This window comes from Haliaeetus leucocephalus, unplaced genomic scaffold (genome assembly GCF_000737465.1).
Source record: "Haliaeetus leucocephalus isolate CR32 unplaced genomic scaffold, Haliaeetus_leucocephalus-4.0 Scaffold484, whole genome shotgun sequence".
Taxonomy (NCBI): domain Eukaryota; kingdom Metazoa; phylum Chordata; class Aves; order Accipitriformes; family Accipitridae; genus Haliaeetus; species Haliaeetus leucocephalus.
In genome coordinates, this window is record NW_010972920.1 from 5,847,657 (window position 1) to 5,861,904 (window position 14,248).

General features: G+C 39.2%; 1 protein-coding gene across 1 annotated transcript in view; it reads right to left on the bottom strand.

The window, feature by feature from the left end:
• SEC24D (SEC24 family member D) overlaps positions 1-14,248 on the bottom strand; it is a 59,935-nt gene that overhangs the window by 4,683 nt on the left and 41,004 nt on the right. The window contains exons 12-22 of the mRNA XM_010575548.1: positions 10,833-11,024; positions 10,096-10,189; positions 7,433-7,549; positions 6,784-6,954; positions 5,911-6,007; positions 5,114-5,259; positions 3,162-3,300; positions 2,574-2,692; positions 1,697-1,876; positions 972-1,163; positions 353-442 (exon numbers count right to left, since the gene is read on the bottom strand). Coding sequence (XP_010573850.1) covers positions 353-442; positions 972-1,163; positions 1,697-1,876; positions 2,574-2,692; positions 3,162-3,300; positions 5,114-5,259; positions 5,911-6,007; positions 6,784-6,954; positions 7,433-7,549; positions 10,096-10,189; positions 10,833-11,024 — 1,537 coding nt within the window. The remainder of the gene's footprint in view (positions 1-352; positions 443-971; positions 1,164-1,696; positions 1,877-2,573; positions 2,693-3,161; positions 3,301-5,113; positions 5,260-5,910; positions 6,008-6,783; positions 6,955-7,432; positions 7,550-10,095; positions 10,190-10,832; positions 11,025-14,248) is intronic.

Genomic DNA, 14,248 nt, shown 5'->3' on the forward strand with positions numbered 1-14,248 from the left:
CATACTATGGCAGTAGAGTTTTCCTGTATCTGTTACTGTATGCTGTTGGGGGGGGGGGGACACGACCAGTAAATCTCTACCTTTCAGTAGCTGTATTTACAAACATAGGAGAGAGACTAGTGTGAATTAAGGTTTGCAGAATGAAATGGTAACCTTTTAGACTCAACTACCTCTGAAAATATCTTTTGATTAAGAATTAAACATGAGATGTTTGTGCCTACAACGCATGCTGCAACTCCCAGCAAAATTCCTGATAATGTAAAACCGTTCACAGCTACCAGTAAGTTTTGTCAAAGCCAGTAGTGTTCTTTTGAACATGTATGAGGAATGAGTTGAGGCAGAGAGAAGTTACCTTCATAGTGTAGGGCTTTTGGCTCTGGATACGCTCCAGTATTGACTTAAGTTTCTTAGAAAACGGATTGTCCAGGTCAGGCAGTGATGTCTGTCAGAATGAAAGCACGGGAGGTTGTTATATGCCAGTCACATCTTTTATGCATTCATACAAGACTAGCTGCTGATATTTATGATGCAAGTTACTGCAGATTTTGGCTCTAAACCGGGAAATGCCATCTCCTTCACCAAAGTATGTCTCTTGTCTGTCTAAGCTGTTTTTCAGTTTAAAATAATCACTATATGAAAATTCATTATCAAGAGAAACATTAACTATTGCAAAGTTATTTGTTCCAATTTTAGCAACACACATTCAATAGAAGTTTTAATAACTAAAACAGTGGAAGTTTAAGGTGGTTTAAAAATGCTGTGAAAGCTTCTCTCCTGTAAGCATTCAGCGTGTTAAAGCTTATTAAAGTTTTAGGTATGTTAAGACAGTTCTGGTGTCTTAACACCTTCTGCTGGTCACCTGTTTCTGCTTTTACTTGAATGATGAAAATCTGTCTCACTTGTTTCAGTAGCAGTCTGGTCTAACTAAATCATAAATTCTGAAAAAGGAGGACTAGTCTCCGTCTACTCACAGCCTCGGTGCTGATGTGTGCAAAGGATGGCACGTTGAAAAGCCCTTGGATGAGCTCTGGGGGCGTGCTGACTCCCAGCCATAGGAACATACTCAGACCATTGGCCAGAAGGAAGGCCCCTCCTTCTGAGAGACGTTCCTCAGAGCAGCGGACAGCAGCTGGGACGGTGTCACTCTTCAGATCCAGGCTGTGCTATGGGGCAAAAATACACAACAGTTATTGTACTTGGTGACTTCAAGGTGACTAAAGCTCTAATTTAGATACTGAAAAGTAACTGTTGAAAGGTTTTGTACATCTTAGCGGTTCCTTTCCAGATTAGAGGAATTAGAAACCAGCCCTCTTCTTTTTCCGTTAGTGCACTGTGTGCAAAGGAAGACCTGCCCTACATGGGGAGACTGATCACTGCTGATCTTTTAGTAAAGCTGGCATCTTTCATTAGCCTGGGCCAAAACCTTGCTAAAAGTACAGTGAGATTCTTAGAGGATGCTGATGTCAGTGATTGATAATGTTACTTCTCCCTTTTCCATTAAACTAGAGGTTGTACCCTCCTACCTCAAGTTAGTTCAACTAGCAACTCTGTCACAGTAAAAATGTAATCCAGCATGGTAGTACAACACCTGCCCAGCAGACAGAATCTTTTCTGCACCTGTACAATTGTAAAATCACAATGTACTGAAAAAAGTTTTGCTGAAAATGAAAAGATGATGTACAAACAACATACTCACAATTGGCAGAAGCTGGGGATACAAAAACAACTGTGTGTCAGCTACCCCCATAGACATGACCAGCTGTCGGTGGTAAGCTCTCTCATCAGTTGGAATTTCTGGTCTGCCAACTAGCACACAGCTCTTCAACAGACAGTTCATGTACACTGGCAGCACCTTCATTGCATCTGGAAGGATGAGCTGAGAGGCAGAGAAAGCTTGTTACTTAGTATATCCCACATGCTGGGGAATGAGAGCTGGACTTTCAAACATTTAACTAAACCACTGCTTGTTTTCTTTGATGAAAAACTAGAAAACTTGTTTATATGTGCTGTTTCAAACCAGATGTGACAGCTCTGAATGGTTAATACATTTAATAAGAATCCAACAGAAATTTTTTGCCCTATAGACTGTAGTCATCATCTTGGATGCTGTTGTCTCCCTGTAACCCATGCTCATTTTTAGGTACTAAATTAAAGGGGAGTCACATAGGAAAAGTGGGTGTTTTTTCTCTGAACCATTAGGAGGCAAATGAAGGTCCACAGCAAGTGTCTCTCTGGTCCTCGCTAACATTAAACAAGTCAGTGCCCAGGCTTTTGGTTACTGGAAGGATTGCATGGTATGAATCGCCAGGACATAAGGGTGAATAATTTAAAAGGAAGCACCTGTTGCTTTTACTAGAGCCATTGAATTTTAAGGATGTGCTAATAATTCTAATCTTTATGTTACATTCAAGAAGAAGAAGAAAGAATTAATTTCAGCATTAATGTACAAAATTGCCAATTGTCATTCAAATAAGTCCTGAAATTGTCCTTTCTGGTACTGCTGATGTTGCAGGGTTGGTTGTTGTCTGCTGCAAAGCCTGGCTGGGGGAGGACCAAGTTCGGATGGGTTTTACCTGGCTTACTGCCGACGGGCTGGCACAATTCTTCCTGTAACAGGCCAGCATGTGAGCTGTCTGATTCACCAGGATCTCTCTGACCATCTTCAGTGGTTGGCTTAGAATGGCTTTAAAAGCTACAAATACAGAAGAATAAAAGAACATGCTAAAGATGGACACATACTCTTAAAAGTATCTGTATTCTGCTAGCTTCTAATTTTACTTAACCTGAGGTCTATGGCTGCTTTTTACTCTCTTTTACAGACAGCATCTTGGAGGATGTTTATTCATCTATCTTTGCCTAAAAAACCCCCCACCAAACCTCCAACACTATGATAGGATGTCCATTTCTACTACTGTGTCTATACGGTTTTGTGCATTACATGTTTCTAGCTACCTTCACAAGCATTACATTTAAGGCAGTATGTCTAAAATATGTAATCTATTTGTCTTTTCAATTTTATACTACTTCAAGAGTTGCTCAGGCTTGGAGCAGCAAGTTACAAAACACGATTTCCCTCTAGGTAAGCACTTCAGCCCCCTTTCTTTTTCCTTCCTCCACCCCAAAGCAAAAAAAGGAAACAAAATCCATCTGTTAAACTTTACCTGACTTAGCGAAGAAGTTGATAAGTGCATCTGTCTCACAAGTTTTGTAGACATCAGCTAACTGGGAACTACAATTTAAACCTATATTGTGTATGCGAAGTCTTCTTTGCCCACTTATTGATGTGTAGAGGACCGCACACTGTAACAGAGAAGCAAATTACCATTTATTTTTATTTTAAAACGAAAAGCTTCCATCACGCAAGAGCCACCTACTTTGTGCATAAAAGGCATAATACAATTACTTCTGTTACTCTCATTTGCTACACACTGATGGTATCATCTGAAAAACAAGAGACCACTGATTGTAAATCTGTAAGTCATACTGTGTAATCGTGCAATATTTGAACAGTTCGAATAAATGTATTGGAAAAGATGCCGCACAAGAGATAAGAAGCTTGCTTAGCAGTACTCTGCCCATCACATTATCTCTTGGCAAAAACAACACAAAACCCACTTCTTAATCTGAAAAGTTGAGTGGTTCTTTTTACGTGAATAAGTTGCTTATGAAGCAAAGGGAGGTCCTGCTAACCATGGGCTTACGTACTAAAAATCAAGGGTGTAACTTAAGAATTTCCTTACTACTCCCATTCTATTTCAACATAATGTTGATACTTCAATATAACATATGATCTAAAAGCCTGCAGGCCAAACACAGACTGCAAGCTACCTTGCATTAGATTCTTCCACAAGTATCTCTCATATGAAAGAGCTGTAAATGCAACATCTACATGGCCTATACATCCCTGCCACAGCTGCACCGTGGCTCTAGGAAGCAACTTCAGACTTACCGAACTGGATGTTTCGCCACACAGGGATTAACTGCTGACCTATGAAATGTATTTATAGGGGCAAGCTAAAAGCCAAGCAGAACAGAAATAAAAAGTTCAGATAATCCTGTGGCTTAAGTTTAAAACCTTGCAAGCAGTAACATTTTCTGTCATTAAACAAGAAAAAGGTCATGACTAAACACCTAGAATAGTAAACCACCAGATCCCATTCATTATCTGTTAATGGGTGGGATAATCCCATTCCTAACAAAAGATGTATCACAAGTCTGCTTGTTGGCCATTTACACAGAGAAATACCAATTATTGCCTAAGTGGCATTTCCTGGAACTGTTACTGAGGTCCCACATTGTGGACCAAGGCAGGACGCAGATTTCATAAGCTGTGGAACAGCCTGGCATTTTCAAGGTAGGAAGGAAGTTCCTGACGCACTAGGCAAAATTCCCATGCTAGTGGTGCTGCTGCAGCCAGTCTGATCTGAACTTGCAGGGCTATCCAGTTGAGCAGAGGACCATGGAGGGCTTGCCCCTTTCCTCTCAGAGACTGGAACCACTCTGCGCGGGAGAGAGGGTGCTGCGCTGTCTAGTAATTCGCAGAGTACGTTGTGATTCCAGCCGGTGAGTGCTGTGGGGCCTGAGGGAGCAGGGCAGCCAGCTGACACTTGCAAGCGACAACTTTCATTGCACAGGTACCATCGCTGGTGGGTCTTGAGCAGTCCGTAGGGTTGGAAGCGATGTTTAGCAATAGAGAACTGCTCTTAAACAGAGGTGTCACAAGGAATGCCACATCAATAACAGTTTCCATATAAGTAGCAATGAATCTTGTACTCCAAATAAGCAAACTTATTTAGTAAAATGGAAAAAATAATAGCTGACAAGGTCTCAGTGAGTGTTGAGAAAGCATTTTGGTATCCCCGAATAGAACATGCAGTATAGAGGTAGGCAAACACACTGATTGTCATGAGGGGCATTGTTTGTGCTTTTGAGGCAAGATGCAACCTTTGGCTGATAATTAAAACCTTTTTTTATTAGTGGTATTATGTCACCAGAGTCTGTGCAGGCTGTGCCTTGCTCCCATCAGTCCTACACCCTAATTTTTTTCTGTTATGGCTGAAGAAGTTCTTGCTCACAATTTCATGACACTACACGTAATTAAGCTTTATTTTACCTGAATTAGGGCTCCACTGTCTTCATTCAGTTTGTCATCATGTTTGAACTCCACTGTCACTGCCTTGTCACAGTCAACTGCTGCCATCTCTACATCTGTGGTGTTGTTCATGTAAATAGCACCAAAGAAGTCAGTAGCCCTGAAGCCTGCAGCCAAATTAAAACAAACATATCCTTTTATTTAAAAATGGCAAATAAAATTGACACTTTTGACTTTTTATGGTCAGTCAATTTTGCTTACTGAAACGAATCATTTTCCCTCGAGGATTTGCAGCCTCAGGCTGCTACCAACTGTCGTTGCTGATAGCATTTTTTGACAGCTGGGTGAGAGGGAAAAGCTGATGGACAAGCCACGAAGCTGCGCTGTGACTGAGACCACCCAGAACCTTTTGCACTGTTGATTTGGCCACTTTGTGTGTGTTTGTTTCTCAAATGCTTGCATTTGAGGTAAGAATGAATGCGTGAAAAGTAGACATAGTAATGTAATTTGAAGTGTGAAAATGAAGGAACATGTAAGTGTCCAGCAGCAACACTTTTTTATACAACTTGCTTGCAATCCAAGATGCATGCATAATGATCAGAAGCCTTACTTGTATTTGAAAAGTAATTATTATGGAGTCATATACAGGAAGGACATATTCATGCATTTTATCAGCCTATCCAATTACTTTTCAAGAGGTACATAATGAAGTTAAAACAGTTAGCCTGATCTTACACATGACCTCTACAGCACTATATTAAGTTATATATTGTCGTATTTATTCCTGTTTTATTTTCGTTCCCAACGGGCACCTTTACCTGTACTCGTCCGAACCCTCATTATTGCATCAAATCCGGTCTTTTTTTCTATGTCCTTCCTGAGGTCACTTAAGAACTGGGGACTGTCAGCATTGAGCTAGAAACGCAAAGCAAAAGCAAAAGTTGCAGTTCACCACCCGGTGGCAGCAACATAGCAGAAACCCAACCCTCTCCCTCCCCCTGTGATCCCCCCGACATCGAATCTGTTCTTTTCACATTTAACATCTCTCGTTCCCTTCAAAAAGAGAAGCAATGTTGATTGTTGTTTTGTTAACAGAAACATATGAAGGCAAGTGTCCACCAATTCATCACTAGGCTTGGACATCCAGAATTTCTATTCAATCAAATTATCTCCAGTAACATCCATTCCTGCACTTAACCTTGCAGCCTAGCTTGGATTTTACGGCACAGCCTTAAGAATTGCAGAGTAGCCTTGCGGACTTTGCAAAAAACGCTTTTTTGCAGGACAGCTCCTGATACAGAGGAAGTCCCTCACTCCCCAGAGAGATTCTCATGAAATTTTAAACAAGTGTTACAGCTTTGGGGGGGTGTGTCTGGGGGGGTATGTCTTTATCGTAAGCATTTTTATCTTTATATACAGGAGTAATTGACTTCCTTGCTCAGGTGCCAGCGTATTTAAGTAAGTGGATGGAATTTTAAGATACCAACCAGCTTATTACTGTTTTGAGATATATATTTGAGCCTGATCTGTCATTTCTAAGTTTGAATTTTATCCCCTGGAGTTTATAAGTAAGTTTTCTAGAGTCGCTCCACTTTTATGTTAAATGTCAAAGCACACATTGAAATGAAAAGGAAAAAACAACAAATCCTCAGGTGTTACTATCTGAAAGGCAGGAAACACACATCACTTACCTGGAAATTGTTGTACTTGTACAATGTTCCTCCAGTGTACATTGTGATGAGACCCATAGAGGCTACGTCCACATACTGATTTGGGAAGAGGAACAAATTCACGCAGCAGCCATTAGCCACACAGTCCCTGGCTAAGGCCTCGTAAGAATTTGCCTGGGGCTGGAAAAGCGTCTGCACAGAATTAAATAATACAAGTGTCATAACATTAGATACTGTTGGTAGCCAACCACAATCCAAACCCCCACTTGAAGAAAAAAAGATGAAGTGGAAGTTTAAAGCGAGGCATGGATTCGATTAAAAATGTGTTGCCCCTGCCCATACACTTGTATGCAGGGAACCAACTCGGTTCTTAGACAACTAAATCACTAAGAGGCAGGTAATAAAGGCTCTTGATGGGTGGAATGACTTGCTGCTGAGGGGGGTTCCTTTATGGATAAAAATGGTTGCTTTATGGTAGTTTTGACTTCAGTGTTCCTGTAGAGGCAGCATCAATGTATCTACATAATGTAATCAAGGCACAGTGAGAATGGGAATATTATATAATTAAACAAGACATCCTTGCAAAAGAAAATAAATGAAAAAAGGTCAAGCCTCTATTAGAGAAATTCAGCATAATAGCAGTCCCTTGTTAACTCAGAGTAGAAAATACCTTTTCTTTATCTGTATTGAGTAGTTTTTTGTCATCTCTGTTTCTCAGCTTCCCTGGTGCTTCCGCAGTTGGCAATGATGAATGGAAAATAAACAGTTTTCCAGCACATTCTGCAGCCTGTTTCAAAGACACCATATTGGCATATTTATTACTGCTAAGATAAACAAGTCTAATTTTCATACATTGTGGTATCTCGAGAGAACAGTGTAAACTTTCTGCAAGTTCCTCAGAGCTAAATAATTCATCTAAAGACTCAAAATTTGATGGAAATAAGTCCTGAAACAAACTGGGAATTTTACGTCAGCAAACAACTTGGTCTAACGCACAGATACATTGGTTGATGCGTTGTTACAGTGATTTTTCTATATAGGAATCTAAAATCTTGCATGGGCAAAACGAGGAGTACCTCTCTTGGAGACTTTCTAATTGGATACAAGCATTATGCAACAAGTATCAAAAGTACAAATACTAAATTGGATAAAATTAAAAGGAAATGTAATTGAACAGAAAAAATATTTCTTTCAGTTCAGGCACAATAGTGTTCACTACATTTTTATAGACAAGCAAGGATTATATTCCTGTACTAGATTCCATGTTCAAATCTATACTAAAGTGCAGGAGTATCAAAATTTGTAATGAACATTTCCTCCTCTCACTAAGACGTGAAGTAACTGCCAGTTGTTATTCAAGTCTTCTATTCTTACTTAGAACTCCAGTGAGAACATGATATTTACTGAGATGACAAAGTACTGACAGAAGACCCTGAATTCCAAAGAAGAAAGTAACAACAGTAGCAAGTACCACAGGCATCTTTGTACTATTAACAAGCTTTTCCACCAAAATTTAGAAAATCCAGTTTATCGCTTACTCTTGAGACAGGTAATGGGAATGATCAGAACAGAGTATTCCAGTTGGAAGGGACCTACTACAAGGATCATCTAGTCCAGCTGCCTGACCACTTCAGGGCTGACCAAAAATTAAAGCAAAGAGAAGTGAAAACTGATTAGAAATTCTGAGGTCTTCCAAGTATTGAAGAAGTTGGGTGAACGGAAGGAAGGAGGAAAGAGGGATTTGTCCTTTTCTTGCTCCAGACTTAACCGCACATCCAGGTTAAAACTGCAATACCTAAGACTACAGACACAAATCAGCTTTGGTACTCTTTCTCCTCCAGATCTTAAGATGTTCACAAGATAAAGATATTCCACATTTCAAAATAAGCTATGACATTCTTCTGGAAAAACTACAAAATCTCTTTGCTATGGCAGAAATACAATTGAAGGCAGCATCTTATAACAGAGCTGAAATTTTACCCCTAATACCTTTAATCACGAATGCCAATTTCTTCAATTCCTTTCAAGAAGCATTCTGCTGAAGACTGAAAGACTTATCAAATACCTATTTGTCATTATACGCATTGGGAATTACTGACATGGCTTTTGACAAATTTTCTAAAATGTATTTATATTATTTCTAAAAGTGTATTAAAATTAATCTCAAATAGGAACACAATCCATTTTATTCTTTTTAGACAAGAATTGTTTTCTTGAGCGCAGGTATATGCATATTAATAATTTACAGTGAAAAGCCTTACAAATTGTAACTTTAAAATAATGAGCTAAATGAAAAGCTTAATTAAGAGCTGCTTTCTTTTATAGCCAACATCAAAGGAAATTTACAATTATGGCCCTTAAGTTTGTTTCGTAGAAGTCAAGTATTGGCGAAGAGCATTCCAACGGAAGTGGTAACCAAACGTCTGTTTTGCACACATACCTTCTGGCAGTATGAATAAATAACAAGAAAACAGGTATTAATTAAATATTTGATAAACAGATTTGAGAAATGTTGTGTATTTTCAGTTCAACAAATTTATCTACTCAAAGTTCATGCTTTCCTATACACAGCTCGCAGATAAATCAACTATTTTAACACCACTGCCTGTTTCCTGCCCCTACAAATCTTGTGGTGAACCATGGTGGCATTCTTTTAATTGGCAGCGCTCCCTGGAAATGTCAGCACTTCAGGGGATGTCCTAGAAATGCAGAAAGCAACTGGGGATGCATCTTGACCTGTGGATTCATTTTCAGCTGTATTCAAGTTGTGAGAACTTGTCAGTTAAGCAGAAACCCTCCAACCCCCTACCCGATTGAGTCATAAATAGTCACAAAGATCTCGTTTTGCACAAGAAGACAGCAGAAGCAGACTAGGCAGGGCAAAATCGTATCTTACACTGACTCTTCTCCTGCCCTTCACACGTGCAAGGACTGGGTATCTGTACAAACATCCAGAGTATCTATCAGTTCTGCTGCAGTAACTAAACACTTTTTTATTTCTCTCAAATACTGAACAAGAAACTGACTCCTGCTCCTCATCTTCTCCTAAACATCCATTCTATGTGGAATAGACTCTAGAGACTGGTTTCCCTCAATAAGCAAAATTGGGAAGCAGATGTTATGCCTGTCAGTGTTCTCATTTTGACTAAAGCAGTTCAAATGTACTGTTAGAATAACGGAACATTAGTGCTGGAAACAATCATCGACTTTTTTTTCTATTTTACCATTGTGATTTGTAGGAGGACTTGGGACTGGCTTCTAGCAAACAGAATTTCTGCAGCTTATCAAGTCTTATTTAAGAGCTGTTTCTCTTACAGAGAGGAACATTCTAACCTTTAGCGCCTCCATGCCAGCCTGGATAACAGGAGCGAAGATGGTCTCACTCTCGTTAGTGTCTGCAAACATCTCTGGAATCTGGTCCAACAAGCTACGAAACACAAAAGGATCAGTGTCTCAACTGGTTAGCATATTTGGGATAATCCCCAAACATACCTTTTAACATACCAAGCCTTCACACAGAAGGCTGTTTTCCATGCAAATTTGTATTAAAAAAATATGAATTTTGATCACTCAATTTTTTAGGATTCCAGCCAGAATAAAAACAAAGTATAAATTTTTAAATTCTATGAGATGCACTATTTCAAAGCTGGTAACATAAAGGAACATGCAATAAATAAAAAATAGCTAAAAATTAAGGAGTCCTAGTGTGCTGTAAGGACTTACGAGTCCTTAGATCATATCCAGGTGTGCATCGTATACATCGCAAGAGGAAAAACATGCAACATGGCACATAGCCACAACACCCCTCCCATTTTTGAAGCAGCACAGCTGAAGATGCATGCTTTACACCTGGCCCAAATATGCTTTCAAATTCAGCACTGGGGGGTTGTTGATATCACTTTTTCTTTGCCTCAGAGGTGGAAATACATGACTTGAAGCATCTCCTGACTTCTAAAGTATCACAGTAAACACATGTACCCCCCAAAACCCAATAACACAATTGACTAAAAGGCATAATGCATATCATAAGCATTCAGATCTTATTCACATATGGAATAATTATACTTTACTTGGTAACAACAGATCGTGATTCCTGAAAGTTAACAAGGAAGCCATCCAGCAAAGGAACAAAAACTTCTCCAACATCTGAGACCACCATCATCTGAGGCTGAGCTAAGCTGCTTTTTACATTAAAAAAGTGGAGGACCTTGTTATAAGTGACAAAACCAACTCGAATTGCTGAGGATTCTTCTTGCTCTTCTCTGTAAGAAAAGCAAAAACAACTGGTTATAATTCTGAAATTCCGACCCTGCAATAAAAGCATCCCTCTGAAATGCAAGGCTGCTTTCAGATCATTATCTGTACTGGGAGCAACAAAGCAAACAACAACCAAGCAGATATAATGGCCTCAATCTTTGCCTTAGGTCAAATTAAAACACTCCGATAAAACCAACTGGTGTATTATTTACTTCTTTAAAAAAATATATATTTACATCAACCCTATCAACTGTGCATCCCATCCAAGCAGTCAAAACTCCTTAAGACAAAGAACAAACCATGCTGTCCTCAAACATGGAAAAGAGAGAACAGAACAATTAGTTACAAGATATAATCAGAAAATCAGTTTTATTTAGAACACATTGTAATGCAGTGACGCTAATGATTGGTGCCTAGTAAGAATAGTAACTAGGCTTGAATAATGTCTGGTGACTTTGGTGGGTCAATCTTCTGCTGCAGCAGGACTACTTTTAAGCAGCAAAAGCTGTTAAATCCTCCATAGCTATGTATCACACAGAAAACATACTGTAGGAATTACTCATTATTACTGCTAGTACATTCCCAGGCCAACCAAAGCTAGCAAACTGCTGCTGTGAGCTACACCTGCAGGAACACCACAGGCAGCAGGCTCAGTCTCTGTTTTTGTGGTGGTAACTAACTCTTCTAAGCAGTAGCCCACTCTGCCATTAGCAGCAGCATTAACAGTACTAGTTAGACCCTTACCAGGTTTGCAGTCCTAAGTTTAGTGAGCTTTTCCCTAAAAGGCAATCCTATTCAAAAAATTGGTCTTAATTACTACTAAAATAGCACCTTCCTGTAGCAGGGCGTTCTCTCGCAAATGACAAACCAAGCCTTTAGCATGAAAAATGCCAGATAGGAAGCCTGTGGTACTTGCAGTTACTACAGGTCAGCCCATGTGTTATGTATGGCAACATTAAACACTTAAGCAGCCTACTTATGGTGAGATGTCACAAAACCAGCAAATACCAAGTCTAATGCTTTTGCATGCAAAATATTCATATTCAAAGTACTGAAACTTGGAAATCCTCATTCAATTCCCAGCTATGCCACTGATTTAATGTACAACCTGAGAGGAAATTATTTCTCTATGCCTCAGTTTTCATTTGTAAAAGGGGAACAGCAAGAATTATTGTTTAATCTCACTAGGATGTAGAAATATGTACCACAAAGTTCTTTGAGACTGCAGCAATAGGAACCACAGAAATGGCCAAGCTGATTTTATTTTCTTTAGTTTATAAAAGAAGTCACTCACGGAAGACTATGACTGTAAAAAATTTAACACAAAAAAATATGCTACTCCACAAACAGGATACCATAATGTACACAGACTCATACAGATGGTACTATCACACCAAAAGCATTTAACAGAGCCTTACCTTAGTATTTCCAATTTCTAGGCACTTAGGGAAAAAAAATCTATTTATCCCTCACTCTAACCTCTGAAGAAACAACAGAATGTTAACAGTCACCCTGAGCCTTCACCACAGTAAAGCAGCCAGGGTCTGAAAATATTTATCCCCCTAAGGGAGTGTAAAGCCTTGGCCCCACCAAAATCAATGGCAAGGCCTCCATCCCATTCCACTGCAACCAACAGATTGCATTTCATGATTTCACAAACGCTTGCAGAATCGAAAGTCAAACTAAAGAGGAGAAACAACACAAACACACTTCTACTGCAATTCTTGTTCTTCTTATTGCAAATAGAAAAAACTGTCAGGCTTCTTCCTGGCTATCAAATCTGTTTGTCCTCAGAGAAAAAAAAAACCAAAAAAACCCAAAAATGTCATCAGCAGTTTCACAAGCTTCATCTAAAACCTTGAGCTTGGGAGACAAATCATTTTTCTCATCTACAAACTTTAACTCTCACGTCAGTCTAGAATGTTAATCTACCATTCGTGTTTTATGGGAACACAGCTGGATGGGAAAGTGGCTACTTTGATCTAAAACAAATCAATATTCTATATTGAACACACTCCACAGAGAAGCATTTTCAATAATTCCTCCAAGATACATTAACTCAAACAGATGCATCATTTCTGAATGTAAATTTCTAATCATTCCCAGCACTCGGACACTATTTTCTTAGTAACATGATTAACAGGGAGCATTCAAGAGCTTGATGAGGACAAGGTATTATTAACTTTCTGCACATATAGCACTTTCCCACTTCAAAGAGAAGTATCCACATCATCCTAGTAGTCCCAAAGTTGTTACACAGCAGGTATTTGGTACAATTTTTTCAGATACTGCTCTTGCCTGTGGCAGTCCGTACTGCCACACTTCATCCAATTTCTTCTATCGTAGTTTTAAAAGATTAGCTGTAAATGTAGCAGTCGATTGCCTATGTACCTCACACTCTATTTAGTTCTTTTTAAAGTCTCAGAATGAGACGTCTGGATCATATGTACAGAAATGCATTCAAATGTTTTGGGGCTTTTGGTGGTGGTTTTTTTTGTTTGTTTGTTTGTTTTAATTATGCACCTAAAAATCATATCTGCACAACCAGTTAGCCTGATTTTCTGAGCTCATAAGCACAATTTCTATAAACCCATTTCATCTAAATACAGCCAGAGGTTTCTGGTTTGGAACACATTAAGTTTGAAAATGTCTGCTCTAAAATTTCAAGCAAGCAAATGTGGTTTCTGCTGTGTTGCAAGTCTACAAAAAGACAAAGTTCTTAACACCAAGTCTTGAGCCACCTACCTTAATCCTTTCTTTGCTGCCTCTAACTTCTCACTTCGCAGCCATTTTCACAGGCTTACCTGGCACAGGCCTTTACACCAATGGCCTTTTTGTAACACAGATTGCTTTGCTACCCCAAGTCTGTCTTCTTAAAGATATGAGCATAGGGTAGATTTCCAGCACAGGGCTTTCACCTCATGTGGTAACAGCAGAATATTTTTGCAGGTGTCTTTGTCCAGTAACAGAAAATGAACAAGCAGTGACCTTTGTCTCAGCACCAAAACGGCAGTTTCACCACAAATTTTGGTGGAATGCCTTCTGTTTTTTTTTTTTTTAATTAGTATTGTTTAAAGACAACAGACAACAGAGTCTGAAGAAACTGAAGGGCTTACCCTTTCTTTATTTTTTTTATTGCTTTTTTCAGTGGACAAGAAAACTTTGGCCCTACAAACAAATTATATAGCAGCAGATCTCTGCAGAGTGCTGGTGAGGAAAATAATTAATG